The sequence below is a fragment of the Ostrea edulis genome, chromosome 8, assembly GCF_947568905.1.
Source record: "Ostrea edulis chromosome 8, xbOstEdul1.1, whole genome shotgun sequence".
Lineage (NCBI taxonomy): Eukaryota > Metazoa > Mollusca > Bivalvia > Ostreida > Ostreidae > Ostrea > Ostrea edulis.
The window spans coordinates 64,455,899-64,477,144 of NC_079171.1; the positions used below are offsets into that span (position 1 = coordinate 64,455,899).

The following is a 21,246-nucleotide window of genomic DNA, read 5'->3' on the forward strand; positions in this document are numbered from 1 at the left end:
AAATTGTAAATTTCATGATCCCCGGGGTAGGGGTTATGACCCCAGGGTGGGGCCAAACTTGTTATATAGTGTTTATGTGTAAAACACTTAAATAACATCTTCTTTAGGGCTATATACTGTATAAAATCGAAATGCATACTTAGGAATAGCAGAAAAGGATGTACAAAAAATGGTGAATTTCAATCAAAACCCAGGTTTATGACTTTAGGATGAGTCCAAATTAGTCATATCTTTTGATGTTTTAATGTTAATACACCAATTATTTAAAGCTTTTCATCAGTGTATGCACTTTTGATGACAGTGAAGTTTTAAGAACACATCTTGTTTTATACTGTTGCTGAACATTAGAATTTAGCTTAGATATTCAGAACAGGAAATTTTTTCTAGATTTTATGGCCCATGGAAGTAGTGATACTTTTTCACTAGTATTCAGGTGACCGATAAGGCCTGTGGGCCTCTTGTTTAACCCCACTTAAGCATTTAACATTCTAACTGTATGCTAGATAGAGTAATGCCTCTGAATGCTGGACAACTCGCCCCTCTTAGGACAACTCGCCCCTCTTAGGACAACTCGCCCTCTCTCAGGACAAGTCGCCCCCTTCTCTTGAGACAACTCGCCCCCAATATTATATATAAATATATTATCACATTTTATTTTTATTTTGTGTGTGTGTGTTATTTACACTTTTAACCCTATAAAGATATGTCTTTTTTTTCCATACTTTAACACGAATGGTAAATTCTAATAGAATTATACACAGATTTGATTATTGCATTTCAGAAAAAGTTACATATTTTTCATAAATCAATTGGCAAGGAAAATTATATTTGCTGATCTTCAGGTAATTTATTAAATGTCTCCAATACTGAGAAAATTTTGGGGTTTTTTGGGTTTTATTTTTGTTTTTGTTTTTATCGATGTAGTATACATATAAGTGTAAAGGTGAAGCATGAATATTCTGATACATGTAATTATCTTTTAATGCGTTTCTCAACTAATTCCCGTTGAAAAATAATAAAATTCCCATTTTAGAAATTTTATAACGGCTTTGCTTTACTGATTATTTTTACGCGGCGATTTCAAAGTGCAAAGAACTCTGATGATGAGTACCTCATAACGTTTGAAGTAAATTTATAACAGCTTGGAGGAAATCAAACAATTAGATTTAACAACAGACGCAGATTATTGATAATTATACTACGTCAGCTGTAGACCAAGCTAATACTCTCCCTATACCAAACGCTAACTTGTTTCCGCTGAAATTATATATTTTACATGTAAATAAAAGTGATGATGAATTTACTGAACCCAAACACTGGATTTTCACTAAAATCTTTCGTCTTGCATAAAAAGACACGAAGTTCGGTGTTTATGTGAACACGTCTTATTGTCTGTGATATATATATATATATATATATATATATATATATATATATATATATATATATATAAATACTATCTATAAGAAATTCATTAATTTCTGCTAAAACACCGCTTGGATTTAGACCAAAAATAATAATTGTAAACATGTATGATATGAAGGAGCGAGCTATCTCAAGAGAGGGGGCGAGTTGTCCCGAAGAGGGGGCAAGTTGTCTTAAGGGCGAGTTGTCCCGATGAGGGGGTGAGTTGTCTTGAGGGCAAGTTGTCTTGGGGGCGAGTTGTCCTGATACCATGCCTCTCCGTGTCTCATGGGATTCATAACTGAAAAATATTCATTCTATGGTTGTTATAACGATCCAGTTTGTGAATAACACCTGTCATTGGGTCAAATGCTGTCTGACTTTTTTCATACCGAATGTTGGGCCGTTCTTGGCACACTGATTTTGACTACGGATTACTCCATTTACCTGATCAAGATATAGGGCTCACAGCAGGTGTGACCAGTCGATAAGGGGTGCTTACTCCTCCTAAACACCTGATCCTACATCTGATATATTCAGAGTTTTGTGTTTGCCCAACTCCTAATTTTTTATTGCTTGTAGGAGTTATAAGGTTGATCACTGTTCGTTATCTTCACCTTTTCGATGCAAAACTTTCAATTTGTTTTTAGTTATAACAGGAATTTTCTATTATTAGTATATTTTTTATTACTACTATATTATACAATACTTTTTACATTGCAGCTGGCAGAATTCTTAAAGACAAATCAAGAAATTGAACTATCCTTGCAACCTTTCACCTGTGACCTTAAATCCTCATTAGCATATTACCAAGGAAATGTCAAAGCATCTAGAAAGAAAGTCTTACCATTGGTCAAATCTTATCTGCAAGTAACAAACATACCTCAGGGTGACCTGCTGTTGAACTTTGACCCTTTGGGGTCAACTGTGAACTCCGACACTCTTTTAGATTTTTCAGATAATTCTGCATCAGTGCCAAAGGACAGCGGGAGCACGAATCCCATCTTTTTGCTTGAACCAGCAGCGAATTCTAACAACAATTCTACCTCACGGGATCTCCTGGGATTGTTTGATAGCACTGCTACCCAAAATAATCCCAAAATCAACATCAAGCTATCTAACTCCCCTGAGGGGCCATCCACCAGTTCAGGAATTCCCGATTTGTTGGGAGATTTCACGGAGGCCGATGTGATGGAGTCTCCACTACGCACCCCAGATTTGATGCAGAGTCTTTCGGAGGCTTCTTCCGGCCCAGGTTCCACAATGAACTCTCATCCGGGGTCGGGATATCCTAGTCACACAGTAACACCCCCAGAAACAGCCACGCCCCCCAACAGTCTGATCTCATCAGGGTTTCATAGCAACAACGAATTTACGCTACCTAGCATGAACAACGCAGAAATTATTGAAAAGATTCAGCAGAAAAAAAGCCAGATGATGCCTCATGGATCTAGAGGAGACTCCTCGGAAAATTATCCATTTACTCCGAATAACAGCGTGGCGGACATTCAGTTTGACTCCTTGGCAAGGGAACATAATCTACGCACTTTGAATAATTCTCAGATGGTGCAACAGGTGGAACACAAGAGGAAGTCTTTAGGTGGAGAAGCGGAGCTGTTGCCTGCATCAGACCTAGGCGGGGAGAATGTGCCCTTCACACCACAAAACAGTTTTGTGTCGGAACAGTTTAGCGAGTTTTACAGTCGTGAATCCAGTCTCCCAAGTCTGAATAACGCAGAAATGTTGCAACGAATTCAAGAGAAACGGGCAAGCATGGCAGGAGGCGATATTGAGGCTGACCGAGAGGAGGAGGAGGACTCGGTTCCTTTCACTCCCCAAAACAGCTTCATAGAAAGTAACTTTGACTTGATAGCGAAGGAGTACATGTTACCTAGCCTGAACAATGCAGACACGGTACGACAGGTTCAACAGAAACGTTCCTCACTGAGCAGCAGACTAGAAGATACAGAAGCAGCCGAGTCCGCTGCTCCTGTAGAAGGGGGCGTGTCCTCAACTGATGCAGAGGGAGGTGTGTCCCCTGGACAGAGTTTCTCCCCTTTCACTCCTCAGAACAGCTTCGTGGAATCCAATATGGAGAAGTTTGACAAACTAGGCCTGGATTTTAATTCCCTCAATACCCGTCTTCTCGACATCAGTCAGGATAAACCCACGGCAGCTCTACCACTGGTGCCAAATTTATCACAGCTTGACCCCATGACCTTTAACCCCACGACAACCATACCGGAAAATGTGGTTGCCAAGAAAATAGCTGAAGACATGACGATGGACTCTCAACAAGCTTCTGCAAGCTGGCAGCTGCTGGAGTTGGACTTTGATGATGACAATGATGGTGACAGCACTGCAAAGAATCATGGGAAATCCAGTGGAACTATGGGAAAAGAGGGTGCCCCAGGAGCTCAGAAGGAGGGAAGCCAGTCTGACGAGACTGGGCCAATGAAGGGGGATTCCCCTTTACAGGATGTAGCCTTCTCCCTGGCAGGGGACCTAATTGAACATGTGTTGGACAACTTTGAACCGGAGGGAGTTTTAGTGAACAATGCATTAGCTGGTTCTCCTGCTGCAGGGGATGGATCGGATGTTCTGGAACCTACACTAGAGAAGCCGGTGGAGGAGAGACGGGTACCAAGTGTGACTGTCACCAATATTGACCCGGGTAAGAACTCGCTGTTATAGAGAGAGAGACACTAATATTGACCCGGGTAAGAACTCGCTGTTATAGAGAGAGAGACACTAATATTGACCCGGGTAAGAACTCACTGTGTTATAGAGAGAGAGAGAGAGAGAGAGAGAGACAATATTGACCCAGGTAATAATTCATTTTGTAAGATATTATATATCATTGGACCTGGGGTAAGAATTCACTTTCTTGGTTTTAAAGCAAAGCTCAATAAAATGTTTACATTGGTTTATTCAGAATCACCACTGAGGAAGGCAGCCAGTAATAATCAGCTGATCACCTTGGAAACAGAATACCTGTCCAGAGTTGACCCATTCCACGGAAACTATGACCTAGTTACCAACCAAGGGGATCGGGAAGTCGTGGAGAGCTCGAGTTTCCGCAGAATAAGCGGGGAATCCCCGAAAACAGTCCGTGAGGAAATTCTGAAAGCAGTCTCCCCTGAATCGCTGGCGGACAAGGAACTGTCAGCTGGCTCAGAGGCAGGAAGTGAGGAGGAATGGAATGAAGAAAGGACGGAGAAGAATGCAGATAGAAAGATTGAAGAAGGAAAAGAGGGAGGAGTGATTGAGGAAAAAGATGGAATCAAAATTGAAACCGAAGATTCTGGTGAGCTTTTTTACTTAATTAATATGCAGTGATTTTGATAGGTGATGTGGAAAGATATTGATAGGAGATGTGAACTCCCAGGTGCATTGTGGGAATCCTTAAAATTTATCTTGCTCTAACGTGACTTATTATTTTTTAATTAGTGTTGAGGAGTTATAGATAGACATGTTGTTAGTGTTGAGGAGTTATAGATAGACAAGTTGTTAGTGTTGAGGAGTTATAGATAGACATGTTGTTATTGTTGAGGAGTTATAGATAGACATGTTGTTATTGTTGAGGAGTTATAGATAGACATGTTGTTAGTGTTGAGGAGTTATAGATAGACATATTGTTAGTGTTGAGGAGTTATAGATAGACATGTTGTTAGTGTTGAGGAGTTATAGATAGACATGTTGTTATTGTTGAGGAGTTATAGATAGACATGTTGTTAGTGTTGAGGAGTTATAGATAGACATGTTGTTATTGTTGAGGAGTTATAGATAGACATGTTGTTATTGTTGAGGAGTTATAGATAGACATGTTGTTAGTGTTGAGGAGTTATAGATAGACATGTTGTTATTGTTGAGGAGTTATAGATAGACATGTTGTTATTGTTGAGGAGTTATAGATAGACATGTTGTTAGTGTTGGCCCCCCTCAAAATCACAGATTGAAGACATTTTTCATTTTCTTCCTGTTACAAAAACAATGATTCATGGAATAAAATTTAATAGATTGGTCATTGCATGACAGTAAAATTTAATAGATTGGTCATCGCATGACAATAAAATTTAATGGATTGGTCATTACATGACAATATAATTTGATAGGTTGGTCATTATATGACAATAAGACTGACTCCACTCAACTTTCAATGCCATATTTTGAACAATGTAGTATTCAGAAAGAAAAAAATTATAAAACAAATAAAAAATTGCCCACCCACCCCACCCCCACCCCCCAAAAAAAAGCAAAGGCAAATCTTAATATATTGGTTGTTTCACAGCGAATCAACAATTTTTGCCTCAAGACGTTTTCTTTTCCCACATACAGCTAATCTTTACTTTCTCTAAAACGTTCTAATGATTCAGACTTTATAATGTTTTCAATGCTCACACGGATCTATAATTGTGATATATAATAACTTACTCAAAGTAAACTATTGTGATTCCAGATAGAAGGAATAGGTTGAAAATTATGAAGTTTCATTCTTGACTAATTCACAATGTAACTCTTGGACGCCTTTGATTGATCTTATTTGTATAATGTATGCATTGTACGCGCTTTCTTCACATGTGGTCGGAAAGAAAACAATGGCGTTTTGAAATTGAGTTCATCGACTGTAGATAGTGGAATAAAGACCTATCAGACTAAATTCATTGTCCTAGAACATTTGTGTGTAGTAATTAGGGCTATACGGACCGTGGATATCGGCCTGGATAGCTCAGTGGTTAGAGCACCTGACTAGTAATGCAGGGGTCCCAGGTTCGATTCCCGGTCCAGCCAAAGATTTTCTCCTCTCTCCTCTTATAATAATACATTTGGTGCCGTTGACCACCCCTGGTGGTAGATTACCAGGGGCGAATTGAACCTGGGTTGATATTGAAGGACAATTATATAAAAAAAAAAATTATAATTGATCTTGATGGAGGAATGTAGTAATTAGGGCTATACTAACCGTGGATATCGGCCTGGAGAGCTCAGTGGTTAGAGCACCTGACTAGTAATGCAGGGGTCCCAGGTTCGATTCTCGGTCCAGCCAAAAGATTTTCTCCTCTCTCCTATAATACATGTGAAACAATAAACAGCAATGACATCTCAATAGGGGTGAAAAATTTTTGAAGGGGCGTACAATGAGCAAAGGAAAAGCTGATAATTTAATGTTAGGAAACGACTCGGGGACGATGATAACATGAAGTCAGAAGTGGTGTGTTGATTAAGAGTTTTACAGCAGTATAGATAGATTGATCGATTGAATATTGTTTAATGTCCCTCTCGAGAATATTTCACTCATATGGAGACGTCTCCATTGTCGGTGAAAGGCTGCAAAATTTAGGCCAATTTAATGCTCAGCGCTTATGGCCTTTGAGCAGGGAGGGATCTTTATCATGCATAGAAAAATTAAAGCGAAAAATACTCTTGTATATAATGTTTGTTGCTAAATTATGCAGAAGTTGATCACTCTTATATATCAAGGAGTCTACAATATTCCCCAATGGGATTAAAATTTTGGGAAAAACAATAACAGATAATCCGCTATTTGCGTCTTTTCAGAGAATACAGAGGAACACCCCCCTTCTCCCTTGCTACAGGTAGCACAGAATCTGACAGAGGCTGTCATCAAAAACGCAGTCCAACTAATCCAGTCAGGTATATTGATTATTCTCCCACTAATCCAGTCAGGTATATTGAATTCATTCTCCCACTAATCCAGTCAGGTATATTGAATTGATTATTCTCCCACTAATCCAGTCAGGTATATTGAATTGATTATTGTCCCACTAATCCAGTCAGGTATATTGAATTCATTCTCCCACTAATCCAGTCAGGTATATTGAATTCATTATTCTCCCACTAATCCAGTCAGATATATTGAATTCATTATTCTCCCACTAATCCAGTCAGGTATATTGAATTCATTATTCTCCAGTCAGGTATATTGAATTCATTATTCTCCCACTAATCCAGTCAGGTATATTGAATTCATTATTCTCCCACTAATCCAGTCAGGTATATTGAATTCATTATTCTCGAGACTGGTATATTGAATTCATTATTCTCAAGACCCTGGTTAGATACGACCAAGATAAATTCTTCTTAGAAGGGGCTCATGACTTCAGTTTTGTTAGAGGGAGAGAAAAGTCAAGAGCTGCTTGAGATATTTGCACTACAATAAAGCATGGTTATAGTGAACATGGTTATAGTGAACGCGGCAATAGTGAACGCGGCTATAGTGAACGCGGCTATAGTGGCAATAGTGAACGCGGCTATAGTGAACGCGGCTTTAGTGAACGCGGCTATAGTGAACACAGTTATAGTGAACATGCTTATAACAAATTCATACTTCAGGGAAGTGATTTTCATTCCCTGTAGTTTTAAAAACGTATCATAAACTTATTAGATATGAGAAGTTATGTTTATACTATGAACAAAATTGTTCGCCCCAAGCACTTTGCTTTATAAGTATGTGTAACTGAACACTATAATCAAATTCACAATATCTATGTCATATTTTGTCCTGGTGTTCCAAGCTTATCTTGATTTAAAGAACTAGGTTCATTTAGAGTCTAATTTGGCCCTATTTTTTATGGTACATCACTGAATGCATAAATTTGTTGTTAAGGTATGTGAGACATGTAAAACTGATACAGTGAAACCTGTCTTATCCGACATGCACTGGGAGACAAGTCTTTGTCAGAATACACAGTGTTGAAATGAACAGTGTAAGGTTAATTGATTGATTGAATATTGTTTAACGTCCCTCTCGAGAATATTTCACTGATATCGAGACATCACTGTTGCCGGTGAAGGGCTACAAAATTTAGACCTATGCTTGGCGCTTATGGCCATTAAGCAGGGAGGGATCTTTATCATGCCACACCTGCTGTGACACAGGACCTCGGTTTTTGCAGTCTCATCCGAAGGACCGCCCCATTTAGTCGCCTCTTACGACAAGCAAGGGGGGGGGGGGGGGGGGGTACTGAGGATCTATTCTAACCCAGATCCCCACGGGATAACAGTGCAAGAAAAAACCAATGAAAATATGATAGTGAGAATGCAAATAAAGGTCGGAACGTCCTGTGAATTGGATTATACAATTGTCAGATTAGCCACAGGTGTCAGATTAGCCACAGGTGTCAGATTAGGCAGTTGTCGGATTATACAGGTATCGGATTATACAGGTGTCGGATTATACAGGTGTCGGATTAGGCAGGTGTTGGATTATACAGGTGTCAGGTTATAAAAGTGTCAGGTTATACAGGTGTCAGATTAGACAGGTGTCGGATTATATAGGTGTCAGAATATACAGGTGTCAGATTAGGCAGTTGTCGGATTATACAGGTATCGGATTATACAGGTGTCGGATTATACAGGTGTCAGATTAGGCAGGTGTTGGATTATACAGGTGTCAGGTTTTAAAAGTGTCAGGTTATACAGGTGTCAGATTATACAGCTGTCAGAATATACAGGTGTCAGATTAGACAGGTGTCGGATTATACAGGTGTCGGATTATATAGGTGTCAGATTATACAGGTGTCAGATTAGGCAGTTTTAACTGTAGTACTGATTCAAAATCTGTGAATTTTTCTATGATGTCACAAACTTACGTATTTTTCTTCCTTTTCTTCATCTAACTAAATCTCGTAATATTTCACAGTCATTTGGCTTCAGACAGAGTGGGCACTATGATACAGAGAAGCGTTCATGTTTATAATGTAAAGTTGCAATTAAAAGAAAATTTGTTTGGGCGATATGTTGGGCCGACAGTTATCAGGTTATTAGTCCTACAATTTTCAGGTTTTGAAATGACTGGAAAGTTTTTGGTTTTAACAATTCTCAGAGAGAGTGTACAAAATCTCCATTGGCACCAGATTCCTAAGTAAGAGACAGTTTCAGCAAAAATTGAATTTCACTTTTATTTTTTGACTCCTTATTCAAGGAATTAACTGTATTTGAAAGAAAATATATCAGAGAAATGTATAGATTAAACAAGGAATAAATTGATTTTTAAAGAAGTAGAAGTTTTTTTTTAGTGTTTTAATATTTCTTTACCCACCCCTTCGATATCATTTGTACTTTTTAAAATTTCTTTTAATTCATTTCATTTATTATAATTTTTTTTATAAGTATCATCTTAAAAGATTTTTTTCTTTACTTTTTTTTCCAAATGAAAATCTTAACCTGACTGATGAAAAATGGAGAAGATTGAAGGCATATTACGATAACAAATCACTCTCCAAGATCAAAGTGTAAAAAAAAAATCTAAACAAGGACCCATTTTACTATCGCTTAATGCTGCTCTAATAACACAACACAACCACTGTATAGTACACTCATTACAAACATTTTTTATCAGCACATAGAATTGACCCCGGCTGGTCTACAAAGTAAACAAAGTTTGATAACTCTGTACAAAGAAACACTGAATGGGTGTTTCCTGGTGTTTTATTTTTTTTTCTTGTTTTAAATGTAATTGTTTCCTGCAGAAAAGAAAGGACATATTTACATGACAGTTACTGTCTGTTTACATTGTGTATTTTACGTATTGGGATATGTACGTAGCAGCTTGATGTGTGTTGATACGTGGATATTAGTAAGCATGGTTTTTATGCCCCCTATAAACGGAAATTCCGGGGGTGGGGGGTGGGGTATATATTGTTGGTCTCTCCGGGCATCCATATTTGTCTGTCTGTCTACAAAAACTTTAACCTTGGCCGTGACTTTTGAATGGATGGTGATAGGGCTTTCATATCTTACTTGTGTGTTCCTTGTGACAAGACTTCATGACCTTGACCTTGGAATTTGGCCTTGCAAAGGCCTCAGTGTTTCACATACTACAACATCCTGTAAATAAAGGTATGATTTGTTAGATTGCTTGTCAAAAGACAGATTATTGCGAGATTTTGAATCTAGTTTATGAAAACAGTGCATGATCCATCACTCCAGTCCAAATGGCATGTCATAGCACAAAGCATGAAGAACTAGACCTGGTGGGGGGGGGGGGGGGGGAAACTGGACATGAAATTTAGTGTCGTAATTCACGGTGTAGAGGGTGGTGTAGGCTTAGCGCTAGTGTCCTCTGTTTTAGTCGGTTTCATATTTTCGTGGATTTTAATTGTTATGTTAACTCACAGCTCAGGATTAAGACTTTAGACTCAGTGTGTGTATTATTGTGGAAGTGTGTGAATTATTGTGAAAGTGTGTGAATTATTGTGAAAGTGTGTGAATTATTGTGGAAGTTTGTGAATTATTCTGAAAGTTTGTGAATTATCGTGAAAGTGTGTGAATTATTGTGAGAGTGTGTGAATTATTCTGTGTGAATTATTCTGAGAGTGTGTGAATTATTCTGAGAGCGTAATATTGAAGGATGAATACCGTCATGACGAGAATTTAAGAGCAGCACACATTTTACTAATAGTTATTGGAACACCAAATTTCACTTGAATCTGTGTAGGACCTAGCTGCAATAATGTAGCCCTATCCATTTTTTTTTAATTCTGACGTTTTCGGGATAGGGCTACAATTCCATAGGATCTCCGTAATGGTGCAGAATAATTTTATGAATAACCGATAATAAACTCTGTGTATTAGTCCCAAATGTTGTTTACACCAAAAGGAGTACCAACTTTGTGCTCGGGCATGTCTAATAAAGGTGTTTTTCATTAAATACAATGTACAGCATGCAAAATTCTTCGTCTGCTTCACCATGCTTGTTATCGCGAGATCTCGTAGGTGGATCTAATGAAAAACTTAAGCATTGACAATCAGCGCGAAAATGTAGTTACTCGAGCCACTTCGACAAAGAAAGGAAAATCATATTGTTGCAGAAAGAATTTACACTCTGCTGTTCGGTTTTTAACTTGATATCAAATTCAAACCTTTTCAATACTGACGAAATAGCTTTCGCCTCCATACTTTTCCATTGATATATGGCATATGCAAATGACTTGACAATCGGAAGTTTATACTTCAGTACATCAAACATGGCGCACAAATATGAATCGAGAAATTGGAATTTATCGAAATTGTTGAAAACGGTAGAATAGAGCCTCACAAATCTTAAGTTGCAGGTTTTAAATTTATATATTGACCAAGAAACATAGAATATCATTTTATTTACGTAAAGAAAGTCAGGAAATGTTTAGAATGAGCGCAAATGTTGCGAGAGTGAATCACTCCCGCATTTGCACCATTACGGAGATCCTAAGGAGTTGTAGCCCTCTCCTAAAAAAAAAAAAAAAAATCAGAGAGGGCTACATTATTGCAGCTATGTAGGACCTTGCTTCAAGGATTAGAAAAAATTCCTGACCTCGATCTCTATCTCTCAATGTAATTCAACATACAAATTTCATATTCAGTTAGTTAATTAGTTGTTTATTGTTTAATGTCCCGCTCAAGGATTTTTCACTTATATGGAGACATCACCATTGTCACTGAAGAGTTAAATGATTTCCCATTACCTTCTGTATAATGTAACAGTGAGAAGTGACCTAACTAAAGGTCAAATACAGATTTAGCTCTCATTCATTTTCTTTCTCAATACTGAACAATTCAATTCATGAATAGAGAAGTTGTTCATATTTTACATGCAAGATATATCTTAAAATATTTGACAATTCACAAAAATTTACCTTTCCCCCATTTTGATTGATTCTCAGTAACCTCTTGGTCGCAGTGAGAATTTAAAGGTCATAGAAAGGTCATAGCTCTCCTTAAAATTCCTGTAAATACTTAACAAAACCTCTTGTTAACAGTGAGAAAGGTCTCAGCTCTCCATAAGATTCCTTCTAAATATGGAACAATTTGATTATGAATAGAAATTTTACATGCAAGATATATTTTATCATGCAAAAGTTGCAGACATGATGGTAACTTCTACTACTAAAGTGCTTATGGGGAGGGGGCGTGTCTACAATCGTTATTGAGTGTTGGAATGGGGGGAGGGGGCGTGTCTACAATCGTTATTGAGTGTTGGAATGGGAGGAGGGGGTGTGTCTACAATCGTTATCGAGTGTTGGAATGGGGGAGGGGGCGTGTCTACAATCGTTATCGAGTGTTGGAATGGGGGAGGGGGCGTGTCTACAATCGTTATTGAGTGTTGGATGAGGGGAGGGGGCATGTCTACAATTATTATTGAGTGTTGGATTTTATTATATTGCAGAGACAGTGCCCTCACCAGAATCAAACGAGGAAAAGGTTACCTCAGATTCTCCGCCATCGCCAGAATCAAACGGGGAAAAGGTTACCTCAGATTCTCCGCCATCACCAGAATCAATGGAGGAAAAGGTTACCTCAGGTACTCCGCTACCACCAGAAGCAAACGAGGAAAAGGTTACCTCAGATTCTCCGCCATCACCAGAATCAAATGAGAAAAAGGTTACCTTAGACTCTCCACCATCGCCAGAATCAAACGAGGAAAAGGTTACCTCAAATTTTCCGCCATCGCCAGAATCAAACAAGGAAAAGGTTACCTCAGATTCTCCGCCCTCACCAGAATCAAACGAGGAAAAGGTTACCTCAGATACTCCGCCATCGCCAGAATCAAACGAGGAAAAGGTTACCTCAGATTCTCCGCCATCGCCAGAATCAAACGAAGATAAAGTTTCCCCAGATTCTCTGTCGTTGCCAGAATCAAACGGAGAAAAGGTTTCCTTAGATTCGCCATCATTGCCAGAATCAAACGAGGAAAACGTTAACCCAGATTCTCCGTCTATGTTCAATTTTGACTCGGTGGACAGCATGGAAGAATCTGGGTCGTCACCATCGGACAGATCGTCCTCGACAACGGAGGCCAGCTACAGGCTCTCCTCCCCAGAGTGCACGGGAGGAGCTGAGGGCGAGGACCGCCCCGTGGTAAATAACTCCTGTCTCTCCCAGGGCAGCATTAGTAACGAGAGTTTATCATCGTATGCCGTCATCAGAAGTGATGTGGATTTAGATAAGGTACAAAAATCTGGGATATCATTCGGCAGTATCAGCAATGAAAGTCTGTCATCGTATTCCGGAATGAAGAGTGACCAGAATGAAGAAAGTCTGTCGACTTTTTCCGGAATGAAGAGTGACAAGGATGTAGACAAAAGTGGCGGTGCTGGGCTGTCTGTAGCTAGCATCAGCAACGAAAGTTTGGCGTCGTACTCGGGTGTCAAAAGTGACATGAATTTAGTAGATTTACAGGGTGAGGTCTTTCCTTCGTCAGATGATTGTGTACCTGGGAATCCACCATCTATAACAGCCGAGGAGTCAGCTGATGCGAAAGTGACCGAGGAAAGCTCCGTGGTGCTATTCAAAGTGGAATCCGACGATAATCTAGAACAAGAATCGGATGAAATGAGAAAAAAGATAGAAGGAGCTTCTAGGGACATGGTGATAAATGGATTGACCAGCGTTATACTGGACGAGGAAGTCCGATTGTCAGAGTCTTCCATGTCCTCCAACCTCACGCCAACGAGTCCAGTGGACGAGGAAGTCCGATTGTCAGAGTCTTCCATGTCCTCCAACCTCATGCCAATGAGTCCAGTGGACGAGGAAGGGACGGTGAAATCATCTCAGTCCAATGAGGGCCTCGCTTCCATGTCGGTGTCCAGTGATGCATTTGATGTTGTGGACTCCACAGGGAGGAAGGATACAGCTGAGGTAAGCTGATGTCACAATGTTATTGACTGTGAATCACAAAACATTGGACTCAGTTATTGACTGTAAATCACAAAACATTGGACTCAGTTATTGACTGTAAATTACAATGTATTTGACTCAGTTATTGACTGTAAATTACAAGACAATGGACTCAGTTATTGACTGTAAATCACAAAACATTGGACTCAGTTATTGACTGTAAATCACAAAACATTGAACTCAGTTATTGACTGTAAATTACAAGACAATGGACTCAGTTATTGACTGTAAATCACAAAACATTGCACTCAGTTATTGACTGTAAATTACAATGTATTGGACTCAGTTATTGACTTTAACAGGCAGTTTACAACAACGAATGTCATATATACAAACTTCATTAGTAAATTCATTCATGAGAAATAGTTCGTGAACGTGAAACTCAGGAGTGGGAAGTTTTTAGCAGGGCTGATAAATTTTAAGTGTAGCCAACCTGTGACTGGTTCCTAATTTCATTTGAGTTTCCAACCCTGCACATGTTATTTTAGTGTATGTAGAAGTTATTTTAGTGTATGTAGAAGTTGTGAGGGCTATTGTGCTATTTGGCATAATCACGATTTAGCGATTGTTTTGTGTTTAGTGAGGATCATAATCACGATTTAGCATTTGTTTTGTGTGTAGTGGTGGATCACGAAGGTTTTCATAGTTTAGAGCAACCCTAAATTAATACTCTTGCTTTACCACTAAAATTAGAATCCCACTGAAATAAGACACATTCGATATTCAGCAACATAATTATCAAATCATTATCAAACCAAAGCAGCTAAAATTAGAATCCCTCTGAAATAAGACACATTCAGTATACACGTATCAACACTTCGCGAAAGTTACGTCCCTTGTCCGCCATCTCCCGGATAAAAATCGTATTTCCCTACGTTGGCCTTTGTAATTTTCCTCTTTGTAGCTTTGACATCTGTTATTTTTCCATCAACTGCAGTCAACTACAATAATGCCCCAGATTGGGCAACCCATTAACTTGTATGAAAACTTGGTAATTGGCTAAAATTCAAAGTAATAATAACATCTTACATTTGGTAAGGTAAAGAAGGAAAACTTGGTTTTTCACCGATTGACCTTTGGCTGACCCCGCAAAGGGACGTAACTCGCGGCGAAGTGTTGCTACGTGTATTCGAATCATTATCAAGCCACGGTAACACAGAAAGCTGTAGAGTTGTTATTAGGAAGTGCTGAGAACTTTTAAAATTGTTTTCAAGCCTTAGTGTGATTAGGCAATAACATGTTCAATAGAGAAAACTGGAGTCCCAGACTTCTAATCTGCTTGGTTGGCCACACCAGAGAAATTTGATATGGGTGAAACGTGGAGGATATATACAACAGTATTTTGAAATTGAAAACTTTCAAATCTACTTTATTTAGTCAAAAAATGCAGTTGTAGTTGATAGCAATCTGAGAAAAATTTAAAACCCCTGCTGGACTCGAACACGCGATCTATAGTTCAGCAGTCAACGTGCTAACCTACTGAGCTACTCAGCTAGGCGATCTACAGTTCAGCAGTTGATGTGCTAATTATACCCCCCGCAACAAGTTGTGGGGGGGGGGGGGGTATACTGGAATCGGGTTGTCCGTCTGTCTGTCCGTCCGTCCGTCTGTAGACGCAATGGTTTCCGGACTCTAAAGCATTATCCTTTCCACCTACCGTCACCATATCATACATATGGACTACCCATGGGATGAAGATGTTCCCTATCGCTTTTGGGGTCAAAAGGTCAAAGGTCAAGTGCACTGGACATCGAAGAAGCAATATGGTTTCCGGGCTCTAAAGCGTTATCCTTTCCACCTACAGTCACCATATCATACATATGGACTACCCATGGGATGAAGATGTTCCCTATCGATTTTGGGGTCAAAAGGTCAAAGGTCACGCGCACTGGACATCGAAGTAGCAATATGGTTCGGTTTGTCATGCCATTTGTTTTTTACACTCAGAAAAGAGGTAGTTTATACCTATTACCAACACCCTTTGGGAGATTGGGGTAAGCAGGGGGTATTCTTAGTGAGCATTGCTCACAGTACCTCTTGTTTAATCTACAGAGCTACTCAGCTAGGTGATGATTTTTAAAATGAATAGGCAAATATTGCTGATATTTATATTTTCATCCTTGTTTTAAAAGGAAGTCAGGCATTATGACGATGTAGGAGTACCCCCTTAAGGAGGAATAAGACATCATCATAATGGCTGACTTCCTTGTAAAACTTGAATGAAAATATAAATATCAGCAATACTTGTAAAAGTTAAGATAACGAACAGCAAGCGATCAATATCATTAGTGCCAGAAAAAATTATACAAAATTACGAGTATAAGGGTGAACTACTGAAACATACCAGTGGTGGGATCAGGTGCCTGGGATATTTCTTTTAAATGTAATCACTTACGTGTAGCTATCAACACTGTTGATTTGTAGATTGTGCCTTTCAGTCTAGCAAGAGTTTTTAGCTCACCTGAGCTAAAAGCTCAAGTGAGCTTTTCTGATCACCCGTAGTCCGGCGTCCGGCCGTCTGTCCGTCTGTAAACTTTTAACATTTTTGACTTCTTCTCAAAAACCACTGTGCCAATTTCAACCAAAATTGGCACAAAGCATCCTTTGGTAAAGGGAATTCTCAATTATTAAAATAAAGGGCCAGGCCACCTTCCAAGGGGAGATAATCAAGAAAAGGTAAAAATAGAGGAAGATCATTAAAAAATCTTCTCAAGAACCACTGGGCCAGAAAAGATGAAATTTATAGATAAGCTTTATTAGGTTGTGCAGATTCTAAATTGTTAAAATCATGGCCCCGGGGGGTTGGATGGGGCCATAATAGGGGATCAAAGTTTTACATTCAAATATATTGGAAAAATGTTTAAAAATCTTCTTCTCAAGAACAACTGAACCAGAAAAGCTGAGATTTATATGAAAGCTTTTTGATATAGTGCAGATTCAGGTTTGTTAAAATCATGCCCCCCCCCCCCCCCCCCCCCCCCCCCCGGGGAGTCGGATGGGGCCACAATAGGGGATCAAAGTTTTACATACAAATATATAGGGAAAAACTTTAAAAGTCATCTTCTCAAGAACCACTGAGCCAGAAAAGCTGATATTTACATGAAAGCCTTCTGACATAGTGCAGATTCAAGTTTGTTCAAATCATGGCCCCCGGGGGTCGGATGGGGCCACAAGTGGGGATCAAAGTTTTACATACAAATATATAGAGAAAATCTTTAAAAATCTTCTCAAGAACCACTGAGCCAGAAAAGCTGATATTTACATGAAAGCCTTCTGACATAGTGCAGATTCAAGTTTGTTCAAATCATGGCCCCTGGGGGTAGGGTGGGGCCACGAGGGGGATCAAAGTTTTACATACAAATATATAGGAAAAATCTTTCAAAATCTTCTTCTCAAGAACCATTGGGCCAAAGAAGTTCACATTTACATGAAAGCTTTCTGACATAGTGTAGATTCAAGTTTGCAAAATCCATGGCCTCCAGGGGTAGGTTGGGGCCATAATAGGGACTACGGTTTTACATGCAAATATGTATGGAAAGTCTTCTGATATGGACCAAGGTGACTCAGGTGAGCGAAGTGGCCCATGGGCCTCTTGTTTAATTTTTTCCCCTGGTCATTTTCTACTAAAACTGGATTTTTTAAATAACAAAATCATGCAGGTTTTCAAAGTTTTCAAATTCAGAATATTATTGTAAATTTTACATCCTCCACTTTCCATCCATTTCAAATATCTCGGGTGTATTATTCCTTCTTAAATTTCTTGGGTGTGTCATCCCTCCTTAAATTTCTTGGTTGTGTTACTCCCCCTTAACTCAGTACTATAAAATCGGTTAATGATTGATTGATTGTATCTTGTTTAATGTCCCTCTCAAGAATTTTTCACTTATATGGGGACGTCACCAAGACCAGTGAAGGGATTCAAATTTAGGCCTTTGCTCGGCGCTTTGGCCATTGAGCAGTGAGTGTTTTTTAGCGTGCCACACCTACTGTGACACGGTACATTCGTTTTTAGGGTAATCTCTTGAGGACCCGTGATATTCACACCTGATGTTGAGTGTTTGGCGATGGAACTGTCACAACCTGTTTTAATGACTTAGGTCTATCGTGGTCGGGATTCGAATCCCGACCTTCCGTTTGCGGGGCGAACGCTCTTACCTCTAGACCACCGCGGCGGTGCAACTCGGTTAGCAGGAATGAGAAACATGCAGCATATTGTTATTAATTACTAAATGTTATCTCTGCTAATACGCCAGTTTTGAGATAAGAGCTCTCCTGTGTAGGAGGTACATTTAGTAGAACTTTGAGGGTCTAAGTGGGACAGAGTGGACCTACTGTCAGTGAGATAGACAATAAAATGTATTAAAAGCGGCTTCTCTTTAAATATGTAAATGTTGGAAACACAAAATACTATTGAAAAAAATGTTTTACTAAAGCAAAAACATGAAAACAATATAGTCATATTTGAAAGTAATATCCTGGATATGATACCTACTACCAATAAAATTACGTGATACAATAAAAATTCCATGTATCTAATTACTCCCTGAATACTTATCACTTACTTAGTTTGTGTATCAGTTGAATTTGGGTGATGAAACAGCGTATGAGAGACTTAATGAGTACATTCACTTATGCAGTGATGAATATTCGTCCCACTCCCTCATGTAAACAAGTTGTTTCGTGCCTTACTATGTATGAGAGTTCTTCAAAGGGAAATAACTCGAGCGTATCTCGAAACCGGCGTATTGCTATGCTGTGTCAAATATAAATGCGAAAATATTTTGTGCATACATCAGACAAAGGAACATAATGAAATGCACGTACTCATCACTTCATTAACTCTCCATGGTCGAGTGGTTAGCATTGCGCTTAAAATCACATGGTCTCTCACCTCTGTCGGCGCGGGTTCGAATCCCACTCGCGCCGGTAAGTGAGAAAGTTTCCCAGTTTACTTGCGGAAGGTCAGTGGTCTCTTCCCAGGTACATTGTATCTGGGTTCTCTCTTTCTCCAATAAAAACTGGGCGCCACCAGGTAACTGAACAATTGTTGTGTGTGGCGGAAAACATCAATTAATCAATCATAAACTCTCCATCTTGTTTCATCATTTAAGCCATATATCTAATTCTTCTTGTTGTACTGGCTGGTAGACTAAGGTTGTAGACGATTGACAGTCCAAATGTCCCATTGCATCATGGGAAGGAAGATCGATTTTGTAATTTACGAAATGTTATGTATTGGTCATAAATGAAAAAAGGAATAAAGAAAATTCTGAAAAAAATCCCACTTTGCAAAGTACAATTAGTAAATGTTTGTGAAGTATGCATCCTGCCGCTGTGATCAAGATAGTGTGCCACTTGGTGCAATTAAAACTGAGTACAATTAATTGTCCATGATCGTTTTTCATGAACAAAGATTTCTGGGTACATTTGGATCTTAATAAAAGACTCAAACTTTTTGGGCACTTTGTATTAATCACAGTTTATTTTGAATTCATTTTTGAAAAAAAAAACCCTGTATATCCCTCCATGTGGATCAGGCTCACTAGGAAATGAAAATTTCTGACATTTAAAAGTCGTCATTAAATGGAAGATAAGCAAACCACAGAACTCAGTCATTTTATAAAAAAAATAATTTTTTTTAAACTGAAACTTAATGCACTACGTCCAGCACTTGTTAATTGGAATTAAATGTTAAATTTTCCCAGAGATAACAAGAGATACTCCAACTCGTAAATATTGATTTTACGGATGAGCACAAGTATTCCAGCAAAATTAATTTGGCACAAATGTGCAGCAATAGGTACCAAGATGGGCAGCAAAAATCAATGTTAATTGTATTCACCAACGAGGCACGGCTTAATTCCATACTTGTGTAGACCCGATGGAGGTGAAGTGTTGATAGGAACAAGGAAACTTCATTATTGTAAATCTGCTGAATGAAGAAAATCGAGGTGGGTCTGTAGAAACTGACCTGAGAATGAGAGATCGACAGAACAAGTACTCAAATCAGAAAATGAGAGATCGACAGAACGAGTACTCACATCTGAGACTAATACTAGACATGTATTTTAGACTCTGTGACATTGTCACTTTGTGGTGGTAGGGGTCGGGGGGGGGGGGGGGGGGGGGTAGGTGGAATCTAGGGAGAGGCTGGGGGGGGGGGTGAGGGAGGGGGGAGGAGGAGGAAATCACAAGATGAGAGAGGAAGGTATGAAAGAAACATTGGGGGATGGGAGGATAGAGAGAAAGAGGACAGATGAAGGGATGTGAGAATAGAGAGAAGAAAAGATGAAGGGATGGGAGGATAGAGAGAAATGAAGAAGATGAAGGGATAGGAGGATAGAGAGAAAGGAAAGATAACAGGTAAGGAGGATAGAGAGAAAGGAAATATAAAGGGATGGGAGGATAGAGAGAAGGAACACATGAAGGGATGGGAGGATAGAGAGAAGGAACACATGAAGGGATGGGAGAATAGAGAGAAGAAACACATGAAGGGATGGGAGAATAGAGAGAAGGAACACATGAAGGGATGGGAGAATAGAGAGAAGAAACACATGAAGGGATGGGAGAATAGAGAGAAGAAACACATGAAGGGATGGGAGAATAGAGAGAAGGAACACATGAAGGGATGGGAGAATAGAGAGAAGAAACACATGAAGGGATGGGAGAATAGAGAGAAGGAACACATGAAGGGATGGGAGAATAGAGAGAAGGAACACATGAAGGGATGGGAGAATAGAGAGAAGAAACACATGAAGGGATGGGAGAATAGAGAGAAGAAACACATGAAGGGATGGGAGAATAGAGAGAAGGAACACATGAAGGGATGGGAGAATAGAGAGAAGAAACACATGAAGGGATGGGAGAATAGAGAGAAGGAACACATGAAGGGATGGGAGAATAGAGAGAAGGAACACATGAAGGGATGGGAGAATAGAGAGAAGAAAAGATAAAGGTAAGGAAGGATAGAGAATATATCCTAAGGCCACTCCATGGTTACCGTGGTTTCTGGTTGATTGCTTTAACAATGCACCGGTGATCTTCTTCCTGTCAGAACATTAAAGTCTTAAAATTTTAAAAACATTTTTATATTATATATTTACACATGCAATACATATCTGTTAAAGCATGTAATCTATATGCACAAGTTTAAAAACTGATTCA

The 21,246-nt window shown here is 39.2% G+C and overlaps 1 protein-coding gene and 1 long non-coding RNA gene across 6 annotated transcripts in view; one reads left to right on the plus strand and one right to left on the minus strand.

Annotated features, from left to right (window-relative positions):
* The window catches only part of LOC125660680 (uncharacterized), a 15,259-nt gene extending 4,869 nt beyond the window's left edge, over nucleotides 1–10,390 (minus strand). The window contains exons 1-2 of the long non-coding RNA XR_007364425.2: nucleotides 10,168–10,390; nucleotides 6,368–6,470 (exon numbers count right to left, since the gene is read on the minus strand). This is a non-coding gene — a long non-coding RNA (uncharacterized LOC125660680). The remainder of the gene's footprint in view (nucleotides 1–6,367; nucleotides 6,471–10,167) is intronic.
* Nucleotides 1–21,246, plus strand: part of LOC125660679 (protein prune homolog 2-like) — an 80,173-nt gene that overhangs the window by 32,878 nt on the left and 26,049 nt on the right. For all 5 annotated transcript variants that reach the window (XR_008797752.1, XM_056146658.1, XM_048892399.2 and 2 more), the window contains 4 exons: nucleotides 2,128–4,078; nucleotides 4,340–4,711; nucleotides 6,964–7,059; nucleotides 12,572–14,043. Coding sequence is in view for 4 of the 5 variants with exons in the window: in XM_056146658.1 (XP_056002633.1) it covers nucleotides 2,128–4,078; nucleotides 4,340–4,711; nucleotides 6,964–7,059; nucleotides 12,572–14,043 (3,891 nt within the window). In the remaining variant the exon portion in view is untranslated. The remainder of the gene's footprint in view (nucleotides 1–2,127; nucleotides 4,079–4,339; nucleotides 4,712–6,963; nucleotides 7,060–12,571; nucleotides 14,044–21,246) is intronic.